General features: G+C 42.6%; 1 protein-coding gene across 4 annotated transcripts in view; it reads left to right on the top strand.

Moving 5' to 3' along the window:
- The window catches only part of JAK1 (Janus kinase 1), a 98,608-nt gene that overhangs the window by 46,321 nt on the left and 31,398 nt on the right, over positions 1–20,889 (top strand). For 3 of the 4 annotated variants that reach the window (XM_075936159.2, XM_075936158.2, XM_089780454.1), the window contains 4 exons: positions 10,536–10,615; positions 11,936–12,134; positions 15,536–15,659; positions 18,457–18,679. In XM_075936159.2, coding sequence (XP_075792274.1) covers positions 10,610–10,615; positions 11,936–12,134; positions 15,536–15,659; positions 18,457–18,679 — 552 coding nt within the window. In that variant the 5' untranslated portion in view covers positions 10,536–10,609. The remainder of the gene's footprint in view (positions 1–10,535; positions 10,616–11,935; positions 12,135–15,535; positions 15,660–18,456; positions 18,680–20,889) is intronic. The other variant, XM_075936161.2, reaches the window with a different exon arrangement.

Genomic DNA, 20,889 nt, shown 5'->3' with positions numbered 1-20,889 from the left:
AGCTTTGTCTAGATGGCCTAATTTCCATATTTATGTTTGAGCCATAAACTGGGAATTTCATTAGTGCTTACAGGGAGTTAGGGAACAGGTCCCATTGACTTCCAAAATATTGAAAATCTCTCCCAAAATCTTTCTTCCTATTTCCCAGATACATCTCTGATCTGTATTTCCTTAATTAGAGAAAATACTTTTTGAACTTTATGGGAATGTTGCCTTGGTAAGGATTGCAGGATCAGCCTGCTGTCTTTTTCCCCTGAAGGAGGTATCTAAAACAGGGTGGGCAAAATTAGGTTTGGGGGCTAGATTCGGCCCGCCAAGCATTTCTCTTTGGCCTGCCCAGCTGATCAGCAGTGTGTGCAAGCTTACAGCTGGCAATGTGTGTTTGGCTCTCTCTCCACACCTTGCTCCATCCTGTAGCCAACCTGTTCCCAGGATTCTCCTGCCAGCTGTGCAAACCGGGCAAGGGAGGAAGGTCGAGGGGAGAGGGTAGTGCTGAAATCAGGGTGTCACCCTACCCCTGCATTCCATCTCTGTAGAGCATGGGTCAGAGAGAGGTGGAGACACAGCGGATGGTAAGTGACTGAGAGGACTGGCTGTTAAGAGGTGTGTAACTTGCTAATTGTGTAGTCAATAGAATATTTATTGACTACGTGATTAGTCGATAAGGGAAGATGCTCAGTCCTGGCTTTTGCTGGGTCCAGGAGCTACTCCCACTGCGACTCTGCAGTTTAAATGTAGTCAGAGCCAGGTGCACAGGCAAAGGTGCAGCAGGAGCAGGTCCCACACCTGGCATGAGTCGGGACTGAGCCGGGCTTCCTTCCTGACTGGAGCAGCCCCTGTCGGTGGCAGACTGAGCTGGCTGAGGGCAGAGGCTGCTTTGTGGCAGCACCTCCTGTCTGCAGGGGCTCCCAGTGCGAAGTTGGGACCACCCCCACAGACAGGGGCTCTGCCCGTGGCCATCCTGGGTCCTCTGTGGGCAGATACTGCTTCACAGCAGCCTCCTCTGCCCACTTCTTTCTCTGCTGCCTATAGGGGGGAGCAGGCGGCACCGTGGAGAACCGGCTTAAGCTGGCTCCCCCAAACATCCGCTCCTGTCCCCCACTTTGCTACCTCTGATACAGAGGCAGGGGGAATGTGAGTAGTTGACTACTTGATAAGTCGACTAGTCAACTACTCGCTTACAACCCTAATGGCTATCTTAAGAGTCAGTGCACTGTTTCTAAAATTTCAGTAATGTCTGCAGTGTGAGGGATGGGGGTACCACTTTCCTACCACAGATCAGGCAGCTTTCCTGTCTTAGAGATAGAGTGTGGCTTCTCCTAGAAACTTACCCAGCAGCAGCCAGCGCACACACTCTTTGTGTCATTGTCACCCACACACTGCCAAACACACCCTTCCATCTTTGTGCCACACTCACTCTGTCACAAAGTCTGTCTCTTACGCACAGTGTGTCTCTCTCTCTCACTTTTTTTCCTCTTTCTCTGTAGTCCTCAACCCCACCTCTTCTGCCCGTGACCTGCCCCTTCAGGAGTGGTGAGGGGAAGAGAGAGCCAGCTCATGACCCCATTCCAAAAGTCATAAAGTGCCGCGCCAACTCCTCCCCCCCCCCCCCGTGAAAATGATTGACCATCCCTCGTCTAAGACCATGGCTACAAGAGGAGCTCTTTATTGGACTAGGAATGCTAGTATAATATTCTGACAAAGAGCTCCTAGTATTGTTTTTATGGTGACTTTTAAAAAAGTATAGCATATTCCATCATTCTCTTATTCCATCATTCCCTAAACAAAAAACACACATGCATTAGGGATATGAAAAATAACCACTTAACCAGCAAGTGTCACCCTTAATCGGCCACCCAGTGCAGCCCCTTTCCACGGTGGGACCAGGAGAGGGGAGCTGCAGGCAGGAGCTGTTCTAGCCTGCAGATCTGGGGTTCCTTCAGCCCTTTGGCAGTTGGTGGAGTGGGTCCACTCCGGCCCTGCAGCTTTAAACTGGTTAACCAGCTTCCCCGCCTGCCTTCCCTTTAATCAGTTACCTAGTTAAACATTGTGTTTAACCAGTTAAATGGGATTTTATATCGCTAATACTGATAAAGGGCAATTTTGCTGGTATAACTGAATTTACAGTACAGACTTCTGCCAGGACAGCTATATCAGTCAGGGATCAACATCACTTCATACTCCTGATCAACGTAGCTGTGCTAGTGTATAACATAGGCAAGGCTTAAGCTTTCCATTCATTTCCAGCTTGTTTCTGATACAAAGAGAGATCTGCAAAGAACTTTAAATGCATTGGTGTTTTGTCCTTTTGGTATACAGAAGGCTTGAAAGGCTTTTCAAAAACAAAAACCAGTGGGCAGTATGGTGGGTGTCATTTTTTACCTTAGAAATGTGTCCAGTCTGATCTTCCCTAGGTTTAGTGATGGACTTCTTGATGGGAGCTCTCACAACTCAATTGAAGATGTGGGAGGGGTTAAATCTTTAACTAGTAGACTGTGTTCATTAATCATTAGAGTTAAGGAAGGACCCCATGGACCTTAGGGTAAAACTCCTATGAAGTTCAAAAACCACAAACAAAGAAGTTTTAACGGTCTGGCATTTTGAATTCCTCTGCTTTCCATCTCTTGGATGTCGTCATTTCACTAGGGCCTTGTCTGTACAAGAAAAGTTGCATGAGTAGACTAACCAGATGTGGTTAAACTGGTGCAGTCTGCTCATGTAGACCAACTTAAGGGGTGTGTGTGTTTTAACTAAGTAATGAGCACATATTTAGATTAATCTTTCTTGAAGTAACTCTACTTCTTGCAATTTCTAATTTAGGAGCAAGCAACATAGTTGCAGGAAACAGTAAATTCTGTAAGAAATTTTGAATATATTTAAACTTTATAGAATGCATGTGGTAATCAGAATATTGTCATTAAAATTCTTCAAGATAACCCAAAATGTAATGGCTATACGTTAGGCTGGAATTGAGTGGTCAGGTAATAGGACTTGTTGAACATTTCCCATCAAAAGTTCCTTTTGAAAGAAATTTCAGTTTTTAATTAAATAGTTTTCCACAAGTAGAGTCTCTTCATGGAAAAAATGTGACTTCTATATTAAAAAAATGTTTAACAAAAAGGTTAAACTTTTGGCAGGGAAATCCATTTTACCACCAGTTCTACTTTGTCACCCCTTTTCATCAAAAATCTGTCAAACAACACTGCTAAAAGTATTACAGAAATAGTTAAGTTCTCTGTATTTCTTTTCCACTGATTGTACTGTTGCACAAAGAAATGACTTCTGTTTTTCAAAATATTTCTGCTTCTCATGCTTATTGCACACCTGTAGTCTTTTAGTCAGATTTTGCTCTGTTTACACCTATGGAATCCATTGGAGACAGTGGCTTTACACACATGTAACTGCAGCTGAGTAGAACATAGCCAGTTATCTACTGTTTGTGACTTAAACAGCTAGTCTGTGAAAATGATGATGAGATCACAGAAGAAATAAGACTTTTCAGATAGGGACAAAATAATGAGCACCAGCTAATGAATTCTTGAGCAACAATTTTCATACAAGTTTTTGTAGTAATAAAAAATTGGGAATCAGAAGTGCAGAAAAGTTTGACAGTCAGATTTTGATTCTCAGTGGAATGTTTCTTGGACTTTTCCAGCAGACATTAATGGATCTGGTTGAAAGGCTATATGTTTTTTTTACTCCTTAAGGTTCTATTCTGCAGAAATCTCAAGGCTTACTACCGGGCCGGTATGCACTCCTCCTGCATGTGTTGCTGGTAGTCAGGGTTATAACATTTATTGTTGTTGCTCAAATATTACTTTGGGTGTTTCCTTGGCTTTAGGTTTTTAATCTGGCAGGACTTATTTCAGATATTTAAATAAAGTTTTTTAACAGATGGTAGAAATACCATAGAAGAAATCTTAATATAAAATTGTGAAGCCTTCATGAGGCTAATAATTAAAAAACCACAAAACTCTAAAAATATTCGGGAAATTTACACTGACAGCATGGCTGGCTTCTGTTGTTTATAATGATAGCAATCTACTCTTTGGATATAAATAGTTGAAAAGGTTGGACTTTGAGCTGGTCTTTGGCTGACTCAAGCCCTGTTTTGGTTCAGACAAGCTGTGAAAAGCAAAGCAAGTGGATCATGTGGTTTGAGGAATTGCTCCAAACAACCAGTCTAATTAAAAACAAAATACCAGGTGGTCTATTCCAAAGGTGGTATTACAAGTACATCTGGATGGATCTCCAGGCAAAACCACTGTTTCCAGTGGCCATACCCCATTTAATCTTTGAAACTCTCTTAGGCTGACAAAGTAGCAGCTGCTTTCTCAATAAACATGATTGCTCTGTTATCTTGAGACTTGCCAATGAAAATACTCTATCACTGAACATCACAAATGTCTGATGTGAACATCACATTACAGTCACTAGGCATAGCAAGTTTTGGGGGGGAGCAGACTGAGGCAGTCATTAAAATAGCTGGGCCATAGTCAGTTCAGTGTTTAAAAGCTTGAGGGAGGACTTTGGAATAGACCTTGAGTTTGACAGGCACCACGTGTGTGATTTGTTTTTCTTCTTAGTCTGCACTGTTTAAAAGGTGGGCCTCTGCATTCTGCCCCAGCATGCAGCTTGCGAGGAACCTTTCAGGGGCCAACTTCTGGTGGGGTTGCGACTTCTTTGGAGGATAGGGACATAATTCAAAATGACCTTAGCAAGTTAGAGAAATGGTCAGAGGTAAACAGGATGAGGTTTAATAAAGAGAAATGCAAAGTGCTCCACTTAGGAAGGAACAATCAGTTCCATACATACAAGATGGGAAGCGACTGTCTAGGAAGGAGCATGGCAGAAAGGGATCTAGGGGTCATAGTGGACCACAAGTTGAATATGAGTCAACAGTGTGATGCTGTTGCCAAAAAAGCAAATATGATTCTAGGTTGTATCAACAGGTGTGTTGTAAGCAAAACTCGTGAAGTCATTCTGCCGCTCTACTCTGCACTAGTTAGGCCTCAGCTGGAGTACTGTGTCCAGTTCTGGGCGCCACATTTCAAGAAAGATGTGGAGAAATTGGAAAGGGTACAGAGAAGAGCGACAAGAATGATTAAAGGTCTAGAGAACATGACCTATGAAGCCAGGCTTCATGAACTGGGCTTGTTTAGTTTGGAAAAAAGAAGATTAAGGGGGGACATGATAGCGGTTTTCAAATATCTAAAAGGGTGTCACAAGGAGGAAGGAGAAAATGTGTTCCTCTTGGTTTCTGAGGACAGGACAAGGAGTAATGGGCTTAAAGTGCAGCAGGGGAGGTTTAGATTGGACATTAGGAAAAAATTCCTAACTGTCAGGGTGGTCAAATATTGGAATAAATTGCCAAGGGAGGTGGTGGAATCTCCCTCTCTGGAGATATTTAAGAACAGGTTAGATAGACATCTGTCAGGGATGGTGTAGACGGAGCTTGGTCCTGCCTTGAGGGCGGGGGGCTGGACTCGATGACCTCTTGAGGTCCCTTCCAGTCCTATTATTCTATGATTCTATGATAGTAGTCCAGTCTGGAGGGGACAACTGCCATCCTACTACACTTGCTATGGGCCTCAGAGCTGTTTAGTGCCATTTCCTTGGTTCAAAAGAATTACTCTAGAATCTGAAAGTCACAGAAGCACAACAGTTGTGCATGTGCATATATATTATTGTAAACTGCATTGAATTATAAGATCTTTAGGGCTGGAGCTGGGTTGTTTTTTGGTTTACACTGCACCTAGTACAATAGGGTCTTGGTCTGTGATTGTACAGATCATTAATAATGTTAGTCTTTGCCCCCCCCCTCTTGTGATGGTTCCTCCCCATGCTTTTTGAAATTGGCTTATGAATGTAAATATGCTTAGCACGAAGATGCTTTGGACAAAACATCTCATGTGATAAGGATGTTAAAATTAGATTAACCAGCTAATTGACTAGTGGATGCCATTTGCATTGGCTATTCAATTAGTTGAAAAGGGCACCTCTGCCTTTGAAATGTAGCAAGAGCCCTGCCAGCTCTTGCTATAGTTCGTAAGCGAAGAGCACACAGAGAGTCCCCCAAGCAGTCCCGCACTGGCCCAATGCTCCCTGCTTTTGAAATGTACAAAAGCCTGGGGCTCTTGGACATTTCAAAAGCAAGGTGCACAGGGCCAGTGGGAGACTGCTTAAGTTCCCCTCTTGCCCTGTGCTCACCCTTTGTGCTTAGCTTTTTAAATGTACAAGAGCCCTGGGGGTGCGTGCCTGTACATTTCAAAAGCAGGGAAAAGGGACTGGGGGGGGGACTGCTTGAGTCCCCTACTCGCCCTCTTCTCCCACAGTGCTTCTGCTTTTCAAAGGTGGAAGCGCTGTCAGTTCCCCACTGAGCCCCTGCCTCCCCCTGTCCGCCCTGGAGACAGTGCCGGGGGGAACTGGCTTTTAAGCCAGCTCCCTCCAGGACAGGCTCCTGCTCCTCGCCTTGCTGCCTCTCTTTTATAGAGGCAGCAGGTCGGGGCGGCGGAGGGGATTAGTCGAGTTGACTCTCCGATGCACACAGGCTTGTCGGATAGTCAACTAGTCGCTTACATCCCTATCATGTAACCTATCAATTTTAATGTTACAATCTGCTGGATCTGTAGATCTTATTTTGGGGCACGTATCATTCTTATATGTAAAGTTAGAAATGTAAAGTGTGAGATGAGCATATTTAAAAATATAAACAATGAGCACATCAGTGGTGGTCCCGAATCCATAATGACTGAGCAGTCAACTTAATGACTTATAAACAGCCTTGATTGTCCTGTAAGTCCAAGGGTGATTGGATTGGTAAGACATGTGACCATCCCACTTAGTACTGGATTCCATTTTGGACAGGTAATTTTCCATGGAAAGGGGGATGTAGAATAAAGGATTTCTGCCCAGGAAAGTCTATTTAAGCAATGGAAGGCTATCAGTCCCTTTGTCCTCGGCTGGCTGGGGAACAAAGACAACTGGAGACCCAAGTCAGAATAGATTATCTTTGACCTGAAGGTTTGCCTGAAATAAGAACAGTTTTAGGGTAAGAAATGATTTGAAAAATATATTAACATATTAGACCTGGCTAGGCATTTTCTTTTCATTTTAATTCTGTAACTTACTTTGATCTGATAGTTTTCACCTGCAAACACTTAAATTCTACTCTTTGTACTTATTAAAAATACTTTTGTTTACTATCAACTCCAGTGTAGATAATTGTTACCTGGGGGGAATAGTGTGCATATCCTTCCTCCTGATAAAGTTTGCCTGAATGAGCTTTCATTGTGTAAAACTCTTACACACAGAGAGATGGATTTATTTGGGGTTTTGATCCAATTTGGGGGTTGGTTTACTGGGTGCTGTGCCCTAGAACTGTATTCTCCCAGAGTTGAAGTGGTTCAGTATGTATATTGCTTTTCCGCATGGGCGGTTATGCCAGTTCTGTGCCCTATCTGGGCTGCGGGGAACCAGAGAATCAGCAGGACAGAGTGGTAAGGAGCCCCAGAGAGCAAGAAAGCAAATATCAGTGGCATAATCAGCACAATGGAGAACAATCTTAAGGGTCATCTGTGACTGCAAGCTGTCACACCCCTCTAGTGGTGGGTTTACATAGAGTCTAGAATTTACTATACCTTTTGGCTAATGGAGGTTTGTTTTTTGTTTTTTAGCTTAAATGGAAGATGCTTATAATGGAAAAGTTCTGGGGATGGGGTTATAAAACATGTTGTTTATCCTTTAGAACTCGGATGCATTGGAGGTGCTTCTGCAGTCAATGGATTATATTGAAAGTTTCTTCAGTCAGACTGAAAGTAAAATGGAGTAGTGACAGCTCAACTTGGGTCTTTACTCAGAGCTCTACCAATTATGGTGTACTGTAACTAGAACAGTCACATCTACACAGCTGTAAGGCAGCAGAAGATGGAATGAAAGAGGGCTGCCACTACCAGTAGATAGTCAGTCATAATTACAGGGCTGGCTATTAGCGAGTCCTAGGTCTACAATTACCGGTAGCAACAACCGTTAACAAAAAGTGTGCACTGTTGGCTAGAGAAAGTATTGGGCCTCTAGTCCATATCCCTAGTGACCTAGCACTGTGTGTTAGGGGAGGCATTTCATTAGTCTGAACTGGATCCCAAGAGTGTGAATCCTTGCATTATATTAATGTACATAACATAAATGTTGTAGCAATGATGGTAAATATTCTTAACAAAGATGTACAAAAGAAGCTTGACGTGTACAGTGTGAATTTTAGGTGATTTTATTCCATTCTTATTTCACAACACTCATTTTAAAAATGAATTTTGGTACTGAATGAAATACTATCAAGAAGACTGGGTAATAAATGCTGAGTTATTGAACAGACATTGATTGTCCCCAGAAGTTTATTGTAAATGAAACAGCACTTACTGTTCTTTGTTATTCCTGGAATTGTTACTATAATTGGAAACAAGAGTTATGAGTTAAGTGTAGCAGAAGAGCAGTATGTTGAAAAGCAATAGTTCTGACTTATTATGAGATTTACAAGAAGCCAGACTAGACTTTTTATTTTCCTTTTGCATTTTAAAGTTTCAGTATAATTTTTATGATTCGTTTATTTATATATATATATATATATATATATATATATATATATATATATATATATATATACACACACACACACTTGTCAGAACTTTTAATGTTTTGGCTTCGTAAGCATGTTAAAATAGAGTATGCCATGGTTATGAAGGACTCTTACCATAAAGGGCGCTTTTTTCATTAGTTAACTTGCCATATTAAAATCCTTGTATTTAAATTCTATCTTTCCACACAGAAATAATTATTGGCTTCTTTGCATGTCTAGTAATCTTCTCTATTTATTTTCCTTATCAAAGCCTTGTTGTTAGTCAGGGATTTGTCTGGAAACTCTAATTAGGAATTATCAGGGTTTGTGAGTGGAAGGTGCATGTGTACTAAATTGCCATCTTGTATATTTATACTGTATTTGGTAGTATTCACAATTTGCTAGCCATTTCTAAAACAAAGGAAGAGATAGAATGTCTGGCTTGCTCTCTCAGATGTGCATTGGAACTAAGCTGAAAGGAATTCCAAACTACATTAAAGTTTGTGGTGTAGGCTTGAGCTCTAATACTCCTGCAGCAAAAATAATGATCTTTTAGCTCAAGCGCACATTTAGAGGAAATGCAGGACACAAGTGGGAGGATCCGCTTATGGCCAGCACTCTGGTTATTGGTGTGAGATGGGAAACAGAAGTCGGTTACTTTGAGGAGGGGAGTTGTTTTGTTCAAATGCTGAAGTTGCCTTTGGAGATGGGCACAGGAAAGAGCAGCTCCATGATCTATAGGACTGTTCACATTAGGGGAGAGGATTCCGGATTCCAGATTCCATTGGAAGAAAGGGTGTCAGGAGTCCAGCGTTTTCATGAAAAGAATAACTTGATAAGAAGGAAAGGAGAATGGGGGGAGGAAAACTGCAGGGAGTGGAGAGAAGGAAAACAGGAGAAGTGAATAAGAACTAAAATTAGATAGAAAGAAGGCCAAATTTGGAGAAATGGGAGAAAAATTAATCTGGAAATGTTTGCAAATCTTTTTGGGTCAGTATTTGGTTAAAGGTAGAGGAGGTTTGAGTGGAAGGGAATGTTTAAAAAACAAAGGCAAGAAATGACAAAATCCAAACACCCTAAAGAAGGAAAAGAGAGATAAGAATGGAGTTGAAATCTGCTGTGTAGAGATCAAAAACAGAAGACTCTTAGATGCACTGAGGTGGAGCATAGGAGAAAATGCTACTTGCATATTAGAGTCTTCATAGCAAAGAATATGACTTCCTCTGTGAATGGAGTGCACTAAACATTTTGGGTGCTACTAAAATACAAATAAAAAATAAGAAATGAGGCTGTGTCCCCCGCTTTTTGGTTTTGTAAATAGGCAGTGAGCGTACCCTGAACTTCCACGAGCACTCTATGGGAGTGCCAAATTCGCAACACGTGCTCCTAGTGGGGTTTTTTTTTCAGTACAGGCAGTCCCCGGGTTACATGGATCCGACTTACATCGGATCCCTACTTACAAACGGGGTGAGGCAACCCCGCACTAGCTGCTTCCCCCCAGCAGACCAGGGAGACGTGAAGCTAGCGCTCCGCCCCCAGGAGACCAGGGAGACGCGGAGTGGCTTTTCTCAGCAGATACCTCAGCTTGAGAATAAAGGACTGAGGGAAGTGAGGTGTGGGAGAATAAAACTGAGCTCTGAAGAAATGTTTGGCTAGAGTTTCCCCTACAATATGTACCAGTTCCGACTTACATACAAATTCAACTTAAGAACAAACATACAGTCCCTATCTTGTACGTAACCCGGGGACTGCCTGTAGTTATATTTGAGATCAGACTGCCATTCTAAAGGCTTGATGCAAAGTACAGTGAAGTCAGTGGAAAGATTCCTATTGACTGCAGTTGGTTATATGTCTATATATTATGTGGCTTAGAAAACCTCAACACGGCTCCCTTTTGAGTTAACATTTTTCTTCTTGTTCACAGATAGGGTTGAATCACTTCTGGAAAGTTTGAAGACAATTCATTCTACTGTTTTGGAAGACCAGACATTCAGATAAATGCAGGTGTGTTTTTTTTTTAAACAAAATACTTATGGAAGCTATATTCTTTTGGTTTTCATTTGTAATGGAATTAGATGTCAGAAGAAGCATTCATTTAGAAACCCCCCTGTACAACAAAGCTTGGATTCTGTGTCCGCCTGACTCCACTATTCATGTTTCCTTCCAAAGAGTGTTTATAATACAATAAGGAGTAGCACCTTGTATCCAGTTCACATATGTAGCACATTTCAGTCTTAAGGACATTGCATTAAAACTGTATAGTGCTAATTATATGTTTTGAGGGGTGAATAAAAGCAAATGCTCGTCTTGGTATGGCACATCAAGTATGAGAAGAAGAAAAATGTGTTCAGTGATTTAGTTCTAGCTTTGGGCTTGTAAGAGAGGGGCCACGTAATTTTGGTTCAGAGTCATGGGCCAGCTCCACCCCCTGCCTCAAACGGTGAAGCCTGGGGCCCTTTAAATAGCTGCAGAAACCCTGGGCAGCAGTGATCAATGCGGTAGTGGCAGGACTGTGAGCTTCAAGCCCTTTAAATATCAGCCCCTTTGCTACCTGTGCTGTAATTGGCAGCCATCTGGGGGTTGCTGCAGCTATTTAAAGGGCTCATGGCTCTGGCCCCTCTCAGGGTAACATTGTGACTGGGAGCCATGAGCCATTTAAATGGAATCCTGCTGTCTGAGCCACTGCCTGGGAATTCGGTGGCACAGGCAGCAAGGTATTAATAGAAAGCGGTTGGATGCTGTCCATGGGCTGGATCAAAGTTTTAGGCGGGCCAGATTGGGCCCCCAGCCCACATCTTGCCCAGCCCTGCTCTAGATGCTTTTAATATTCTTGGCTGAAAAAGCAAATTAGTGAATTTCTTTTAACACATCTAAAAATTAATCTATGTAGGGTTTTTTTTTTAGCCTGTGGGTTGTCATCTCATGGTGTATTATCAAAGTTAATTGGGAATGGAGGCATTGCAAGACATTGAAAATTTTATTACAGTTCTAAAGCAAAGAAAATAAAATTCAATAATAATTTTGTGGTGGCCAAAACTTAAATGTGGGGGACAGGGTTGTGTGGGGCAGGAGCATTGCTACCATTGACATATTATTTTGCTTTTACTTGCATTTTAATAAGGGATCATCAGACTGAAAAAGCCTGAGAAACTATAATTATATTCAGAAGCCTACTTAAGTGAAGAGTTACTGAAATAATTTTCACTTGTTGGACCTGAACAAAAACCCCGGCTTGAGCCCTGAATGTGGCTTTGGCTTTGAGTGAAATATCAAACTTGTCATCACATTTTTTTTTCTGTGAATTTGTTTCCTCTCTGAATGCAGTATCTAAATGTAAAAGAGGATTGCAAAGCCATGGCTTTCTGTGCAAAACTGAGAAACTCAAAAAAAAGTGAAGTGACCACAGAAGCACGAGAGCAGGGATTGGAAATCGTATTCTATTTGCAAGAGAAGCCTCCCATTTGGTATACCAGTGGCGAGTACACAGCAGAAGACCTGTGTATTGAAGCTGCCCAGAAGTGCGGTGAGTGTTGCAGGAGACAGCTATGTTCTGAATTACATTTTGTCTTTGTATCCTAAATAAATCCATCCCTTTCTGGTCATGCAAAATGCTGACGGGGTAGGTTCTGGGGTAGAAAACTGTAAGAGTCCTTTTGGAGAATTCTTTCTATATTTCATGGGGAGAAGGAGGAATGAGACTTTCCTCTGCAGAAGAACTTCTCCTTCTCTCCCTACAATTGCAAAAAGCCATGAGCCTCCACTCCAGCACTGACACTTCATTTTTTCCAGTGACTTTTATGTGAGCAGGATTAGGCTGTCTTTCAAGATGTGTCTTAGTCTATAGTTAAATGAAGCTGTTCTCACTGCAGCATACCAGTTGGCAAATGTATTAAGAAACCCTTTCTGCAGGACCATAGGAGATAGATTCAGAAGATGGCAATTGGACTACCTGGCAAAATAATGATTCCCTACTCTCCCTGATACTTATGTAAGCGGGGGAATGGTCCCGCTATTGTGGGGAACTTTCCTGGCTTCTATACACCCCGGTGAAATGAACCAGCGAAAGGATCTGAGTCCCCGCTCCCACTTCCTTTACCCCACGGCTCCCTGATCCTGAGGGCTCCCCCTCCACTCTCCTGAGTAGCAGAGCCCTGGAAACCCCAACAAGGCTGGGCCCAGGTTTCCTGGGGCTTAATCCCTGACCTTGTAGTCACTAGGGGCAGGAGTTAGGGTGTCCCCACTCCAAGGTGCTCTCTTTACACTGCAGGCCTTCTTGGCCCAGTGATCACTTCATAAGGTTCAAAGCAAATACAATTTATTAAACATCAACTGATTAAAGAGAATAGAATAAGAAACAATGAGAATGGTTAAATGAGAACACACAGCCCTGCTCTGTAGCACAGGGACATCAACACAGCAGTCTGCAGAGTGTAAGGACAGTTCACAGTCTCTTCCTTAGAAGCCCTGGATGTGCTGCAAGGGGCTGCAGGCTGGACACGCTTGCACTGGCAGTGACCACACAGCCTCAGTCTCTAAGTGGCCAGACCCCTCTCCCAGTCCAGAGCCTTTCCCCACACTTTGCAGGTCCCAGTAGCTCACCACATCCAGCTGCAGGCTGTGCTGCTTGGCCAGTTCCAGCTCCTTGTGTTGTTTCTCTGTTCCTTTTGGCTCTCTGAGCACTGCCAGTCTGCTGCTCAACACAGGGTCTGCACTGCTTGGCCTGTCTGTGTCTGGTTCTGTCGCTGCAGGACTTCTTCTTGTACTCCTCTTTCAGCTCTCTGTCTTTGCAGGACCTCTTCTGCACACAGCTTGTTTGTTCAGAGACAGAGCCAGAACAATCCCCACTTACAACCTGTCAGTCAGGCTGAGCTGGAGTGTTGACTGCTTTCCATTGTCTCTGGGGTCTGTCAGTCTCATGAACCCTTCCCCTTCTGAAGCTGGTAAACCAAAAACTCCCACAGACTTTTAGTAAGGGGTAACAGTCCCCTTACACTTATCTAATCGTGCTACTTGTTTTTCCCCACTCTCATTTCTTGCTTTCAATATATTGTCACTGGTGTGTACAGTACTAGTATATTGTAAAGTGAGATGAGAATTAAACACAATTCAACTTGCATGGAAATTTAGAACAAAAGTGCATCAGCAACATCCGTTTGTTCAGTTCAGCAAAATACTGAAATGCACGAGTAAGCCACAGAAGTCAATGAAATTTAAGCCCGAGTTTTAGTGCTTTCCTATGTAACTAGGGCCTGATTATCTTTTTTGCTTACACTGGTTTTAAACTCTATCTCCAGCTCAGTTACTTCTGATGTATTTGATATGAGGTAGGGATGTAAACAAGTAGTTGACCAACTGACAAGCCAAGGCTTATTGGTTAGCTGAATCAACTACTTGCACCCCCTCCCCCATTGCTGCCTCAGTATCAGAGGCAGCAAGGAAGTGGCGAGCTGGCTTAAAAGCCAGTTCCCCGCAGCACAGTCTCTGTGGTGCTGCCTACCCGCCCTCCTGCCTCTATCAGGGGCAGCAGTGCGTGGGGGCTGCCGTGAAGCAGCCTCTGCCTAAGGCGAGCCCAGGCTTGCTGTGGGCCCTGTCTGCAGAGGATCCTGGCTCTTGGCACACTTAAACTGCTGAGCTGCAGTGGGGGTAGTTCCTGGACCCAGCATAAGCTGGGACTGAGCGCTTCTTATAATTAGGTAGTCAATAAAAATTCTATCTACTACACGATTAGGGAATTATTTGCCTCTTAACATTCTTGATACAAAGGGAGATGCAGATCTTTTGATCAGGTGTTTGTTTATGACTATGTACTGAAGATTTAAAATAAAGTTTAGTTTTCCACTCCCTCAATGGGTTGCAACATCAAGTGATCACCCAGTTACCCTACCCTTTCTTCAGTGTGAAGTAGGGGAAATCTCATGGTCAAATTTCATTCAATACACATTCAAGTTGGCTGCTAATGAAAACCATTTATGATAAATTACAGCAAATATTAAATGCATCTATTATTTGTTAACAGTTTAAAAATTGTCAAATGCCTATCTCTGTATTTATACTAACACATACACTGTCCATTGCCAGTCAGTTCTGAAGTCTAATTTCTAACCACATCTAGTTAGATGATTAGATTTTGCAACTCTTCAAAGCGTGACTGATGGAGCTAGGCTTATACGAGACACCTGATTGATAGGTCCAAAAATCCTGTATGTTTCAATTTCTTTTTGCTGTTGTCAGCTTGTCATTTTGTGAAATGCTAGATTTTCACTAAGGCCCTGAAATTAGTCTGTTGTAAATGACTTTCTTATGGTGATATGCCATGTATACCTGTCCTCTGCCGCTAGATTGAGAGAACAAGTATCCTGCCCTGCATTATATCATTGTACAGTTAATATAGCATTTATTTTCCTCAACATTTTTGGAGTTAAGAATACATTTATTTGAGAATGGATTCAGTAAAAACTGAGCGAGAAGCTGAGGGTTTGCATCAATTCAGGAGTGTGTCCTAAATAGAGATGCTTTCCTGATGTACAGAGGGCCTCTGTGAGGTACATGCTGTGGATAGTGCTCTCCTTTTATTGACAAGGAAACCCAAAAGAGAAATTAGATGGCTTCATCCCGTATGGAGACAACTGTAATCTGTTTTGTTGTATTGTAAGGTGGGGTTTGGTCATCATTCAAAATAAATCACCTGTAGTGTTTTGTTGGAAAAGTCTGTTGTGGATTAGTAAACTCAAATGGGACAGTGACATCATTTGTTTTCCAATTTTAACTGAAGGAGAAGGGGTTTTTTTGCTTTTAGCAAAACAAACCTAAGAATCAAGTCACAGAATTTTGGACAGTTTTAGTGGTACATATCTCTCCTGTGAGCTGTGAAAAGGGCAGCTCGGGTTTCAGTTTGTGAGTTCATTTTTTTTTTCTTTTTAATAGCTGTATCTCCATTGTGCCACAATCTCTTTGCGCTATTTGAGGAGAGTAGAAAACTCTGGTATGCACCGAACCATGTTTTCAAAATAGATGACAAGACAGCCCTCCGACTCTATTATCGCATGAGGTATGTTGGGTACAACCGAAAGATGGATTATTTCTAGAATCCAGTGTATGTTTTTTCAAGAATTGTGTGGCTAGTGTAACACTTAGAGCTGAACTCAGTTTAAAGAAGCAAAAACCCTTTATTAACATGAAAGGTGAAAAGGTCTTCAGAATATATGCATTTGCTATATCACCTTAAAACAACCCCAAACCACAAAAGCTGTAACTAACTGGACTAACTAAAGAGTCACAGTGCAAATGGCTGAGAACTATTGTCTAATCATAATAGTCTCTATTTCTTTAGCAGTTTCCATGTGTGCAACCATTAGTGAATTTAACTTCACAAAATATCCCTGAGAGATAGGCAAATCCTGTTGTTTATTCCTATTGTACACATTGGAGACTTGAAAGCACTAAACAGTGAAGAGCCCAATTTTGTGTCTCCCCCTCCACAGGGTGGGATTTCCAGAATTGTTCAGCATTGGCTTAGTTTGGCTCCCATTAGATTCCCATCAACTTAAATGAGAGCATTCCAGAAAAACCTTGATTTTTTTCGGGAAATAGGAACTCAGGGCAGTTTCTGCCAATAGTGTTCTGTTATACTTCTGGGTAGTTGTTTCTTCTTTTTAAAGAAGTGCTTAATTTATATTTATTTGTATCATATTACAGATAGGAAAAATGCAATTGTGGGAATTTTAATCACTGAGTCAAAGTATAATATTTTTAACTAACCACATTACACGAGTCTGTTCCTAATTCTTAAAAAAAAAACAAAAAAACAAAAAAAAAAAAAAACACTTCGTCATATAATCAGATTATATTTGTATGTTTCTACTTTAATAAGCCAGTGGTGAAAATTCCCAGAATTTTATAATTATTCCTGTTATATAGAATTGAGGTTGCTTGGAAGCTTCCATTGGAAGACCCTGTTTTAAGTTGCTTGTAGCTTTGCCAGACTTTAAGGTACCATATTTTCCGGCGTATAAGGCGACTGGGCGTATAAGACGACCCCCTAATTTTCTAGTTAAAAGATAGGTTTTTGTCTTATACTCGCCGTATAAGACTACCCCCCCTTAAGAGGCCAACCGGCAGCGCCCCAGCGCCCCTCCACCTCTCCGGCTTTGCTCCCGGTGTCCCTGGTCTGCTGGAGACGGTCCCCGGCAGACCAGGGACACCGGGAGCAAAGCCTCTGAGGATGCTGGCAGCGGGACAGCCGCGGCGCGTTTGGGCTGCCGCCTCTGCCGGCTTCCCTCGAGGCTTTGCAAAGCCGTGGAGGGGCTCAGGCAGCGGGGCAGCCCAGACGTGCCTGGGCTGCCCCGCTGCTGGAGCCCCTCTGCGGCTTTGCTCCGCGTCTTCCTGGTCTACAGACCAGGGAGACGCGGAGCAGCTTTTCTCGCCCCGGAGTACACGGGCGGCGGGACTGCGAGGTCCCGCAGTCTGTGTCCTCTGGGGCGAGAAAAGCCCCGTTCATACCTGCAAGTCGGGGACTGCCTGTATACCTGGCGTATACGACGACCCCCGATTTTTGGGCGATGTTTTTTAGCATAAAAAGTCGTCTTATACGCCGGAAAATACGGTATTTGTGCTGAAATTTTCCATGCCAAACGTGTACCTCAGGCTGTTTTTAATTTCAGCCAAAATTGTTCCACCATTCCTGTTTTTTTCCCACTTGAAGGTACTTTGCACATTTTGAACATTTTAAATTAATAATCCATAATAAGTAGTTCCTTTGAGTATTTTTGTGAATAGTTTTTAGCTTTGTTCCACTGCTTGATTTACTGAGACTGTGCACTAGCTTTTTTCACCAAAAGAAACTCTTACCTTTATTTTAATGTAGCTTTATGCATATGGCCTTCTCTTCTGTACGTGCAGTAGCTATTGTAGTTTTCCATGTTCATTTGACCTTTAAATACATTAAGGTATCGAATCTTACCTCATTTCAACCACAAAATAACATTTTGAGGTCACTTATCACATGGGTTTAGACAGACAAATGCTGTTTAAGATTCTAAAGGTTGTGAAGGGTTTGCAGAAGTTATACTTAACTGAAAAAGTTAATATGGATTTTTAAAATGATCATATAAACTGAGGTGGTTTTAGAGGAGCTTGAGGTTGAGGGAGGAAAGGCAAAGAGAGGGAGGTACACCACTCTCATTCAAGTACAGCGGATTTAAATACCTCATTCTTTTCAGCTTCTTTGAAGATTTCAGCCTGAAGATAATTATTATTAGTAATATTTCAGCAGGCTATGAAGTTTATTTCCAATATATTTTGTAAATTGACTGCATCCCTTTAAAAATGAATTATTCAGATTTGTCTTGCTCCTTCAATTCTGGCCTTATTTTTAGTAGCCATATTTTCATGAGTGCCAAGAGCTGGAGTTTTAGGGGTTGGAATCCTCAGAAATGCCAAGATATCGTGATTAAAAACTAGTCCTTGTTCAAGCAAATCTTTAGATAATAGATTAAACAATGTTAAAATTGGCCTGTGTTCATGTGGCTAGCTGCACGAGGAGGAGACAGAATAGTGACTCAGGCTATCGTGATGGCTATAATACCTACCCAGGCATAGCATGAATACTATATGAAAGTCAAAACTACTAGAGTTTAATAATATCACTTTTCATTGGACCATTTGACTGGCATCCTGTTTTTGGCAGTGGTCCAGGATTTGGGACCAATGTATATTTTTACATAAGAGTAGAAAGGTGAAGAATATTAACTTACTGCTAGACTTTTATTTTAAACAGTTCAGAATAGATACCCAAAATATACTGAGGCTCCCCATAATTTTTAAGATTCATTACTCTTTTTCGTAAGGTTTTATTTTACAAACTGGCATGGGACAAGTGAAAACGAGCCATCAGTCTGGAGGCATTCTCCAAAAAAACCAAAGAATTCCTATGAGAAGAAATTAGTGCCATATGGAGCTCCTATCCTTGACACATCTCCAAAGAAACAAAAGAATTCTTATGAGAAGAAACTAGTGCCAGATGGAACCCCTATCCTTGATGCAAATTCATTAGAATATCTCTTTGCACAGGTAAGATATTATATTTTAAAAACTCAAAACTTTAGCCATTTCTTCTGGGGTTGGAATACAGGCAGTCCCCGAGTTACGCGGATCCGACTTATGTCGGATCCTCAGTTACGAACGGGGCCGTTCCTCTCCCTGGTCTCTAGCAGACCAGGGAGAGGAAGCAAAGCGGCGGAACACGTGGGCAGCGGACAGGGCTGTCCGCTGCCCACACGCTCCGAGGCTTGGCTCTGCTTCCCCCCCCCTCCCCCCCGTCCCCCTGGTCTGCAGACCAGGGGGACGGGGGGGGGGGGGGGGGCAAAGCAGAGCAAAGCCGCGGAGCACGCGGGCAGCGGACAGCCACGGCGCGTCTGGGCTGTCCCGCTGCCCCCGTGCTCCATGGCTTTGCTCTGGACACCTGTGGTACAGCAGCTGGGGCGCTGCCAGTTGGTCCCGTAGCGCCGCTCTGGGCACTACTGGACCAACCGGGCAGCACCCCAGCTGTTCTGCCCTAGGCGTCCTGATTCAGCCACTGCTGGTCAGATTCAGCAGCGGCTGAATCAGGACGCCTGGGGCAGAGCAGCTTGGGTGCTGCTGGGTTGGTCCAGTAGCGCCGAGGAGCGGCGGCGCTTCTGGACCAACCCAGCAGCACCCCAGCTGCTCTGTCCCAGGCGTCCCCAAGTCAGCCGCTGCTGAAACTGACCAGTGGCTGACTACAGGAAGCCTCTGCCCTGGGCTTCCTGGAATCAGCTGCTGATCAGTTTCAGCAGCAGCTGACTTGGGGATGCCTGGGGTTCTTAAGTTGAATCTGTATGTAAGTCAGAACTGGCGTCCAGATTCAGCCGCTGTTGAAACTGATCAGTTTCAGCAGCGGCTGAATCTGGACGCCAGTTCCGACTTACATACAGATTCAACTTAAGAACAAACCTACAGTCCCTATCTTGTACGTAACCCGGGGACTGCCTGTAGTTTGTTTTCTTTATATGTGCTTGAATAAAATTGTCCCTTTCTCATCTTTTAAAGAACAGTCTGCCCATATAAGGCAGACCCTTCATTTCTATGTCAGTGTATGAATAAAACTTATGGTGTATTTTCAGGTGCTCTGTCCAGTCTGTCTTCAAAATGTCCACATTTTTTTTTCTTGAAAACCTCAGTCTAAATGTGCAACCTCTGCTTGCCAACAGATTACATCAGGATAATTTGGAAAAGCCTGTATATCTTAATTATAAAAAATTGTGTAGAGTTTAAACTTCGGCTGAGTCTGGTTTACAGAATTGCTCAATTTCCTGTTGGCTTTCTTCACTTGTAGTTCCCTTTTCCCTTCCCTTTTCCGTGTGCGTGTGTGCGTGTGAGATACGAGCATTTTGAGTGCAGGATCTTGCTTCCTTACATTACCTAATGAATTTCAGGTATTGCTAGAAAAGAATACAGAGTGTTGGTGGGGAGAAATACACAGAGGAAAGGGGGGGGGGGGGGAGAGAATAGACCATTCCTATAAACCTGTGAATTTGTGGAGTGCCGTGGAATGCACAAAGTAAACAAGCGAGGGGGGGGGGGGGAGACGGAGACAAAGAATGTTTTTTTGTTGCTTACATCTTTATAGTAATCTTAGGCGTTAATTGTAACTATAGTGGCCACAAAATTTTCACACAGAAGTGTGACTTTCACACAGTTAACTGTCCCTTTTTAGAAGCAAGGTAAGTCTGAAGAGAGATGTTAACATGGCAGAGTGTTGCTTTGTTGTGAAACCACAATAAAGAAAAATGTAAAATTAACGACAGCAGAATATGAACATTTGAGAAATCACTTTTCAAGGAAGTAAGAGAACTGCAAAAAATATATGGGGCAGAGATTTTTTTTAAAGGGGGCATTACCCCAAAATATTTTGTTCATTAAACAATCATATATATGTCATAGTGTATCATAGTCTGTGTTACTATTGCTTGAAAACCTTGATGCTTAGGGTTTTTTTTAATGGCACTTTATTTGCTCATTGTGGGGGCGGGGAGGAAGGAGAAGGGATCTGCATTAAACTATAGGATGGGTTGTTACCCCACGGAACCTTATCTGACAGTGTTACTGTGTTAACAAAAATTGTGTTTTGGGGGACTACCATTTTTTAAAAAAAGTAGAGTCTAAAAATCCCAACTCCCATAAAAGTCAGAAAAAGTATCACTGCCCTGAAGAGTTCAATCTGATCTTTAAGATGTGACTAAAAGAATAGCAAACAGGAATGG

The sequence above is a fragment of the Pelodiscus sinensis genome, chromosome 9, assembly GCF_052426305.1.
Source record: "Pelodiscus sinensis isolate ZL-2025 chromosome 9, ASM5242630v1, whole genome shotgun sequence".
Classification (NCBI taxonomy): Eukaryota; Metazoa; Chordata; order Testudines; family Trionychidae; genus Pelodiscus; species Pelodiscus sinensis.
This window is presented reverse-complemented; position numbering and strand designations above follow the sequence as displayed.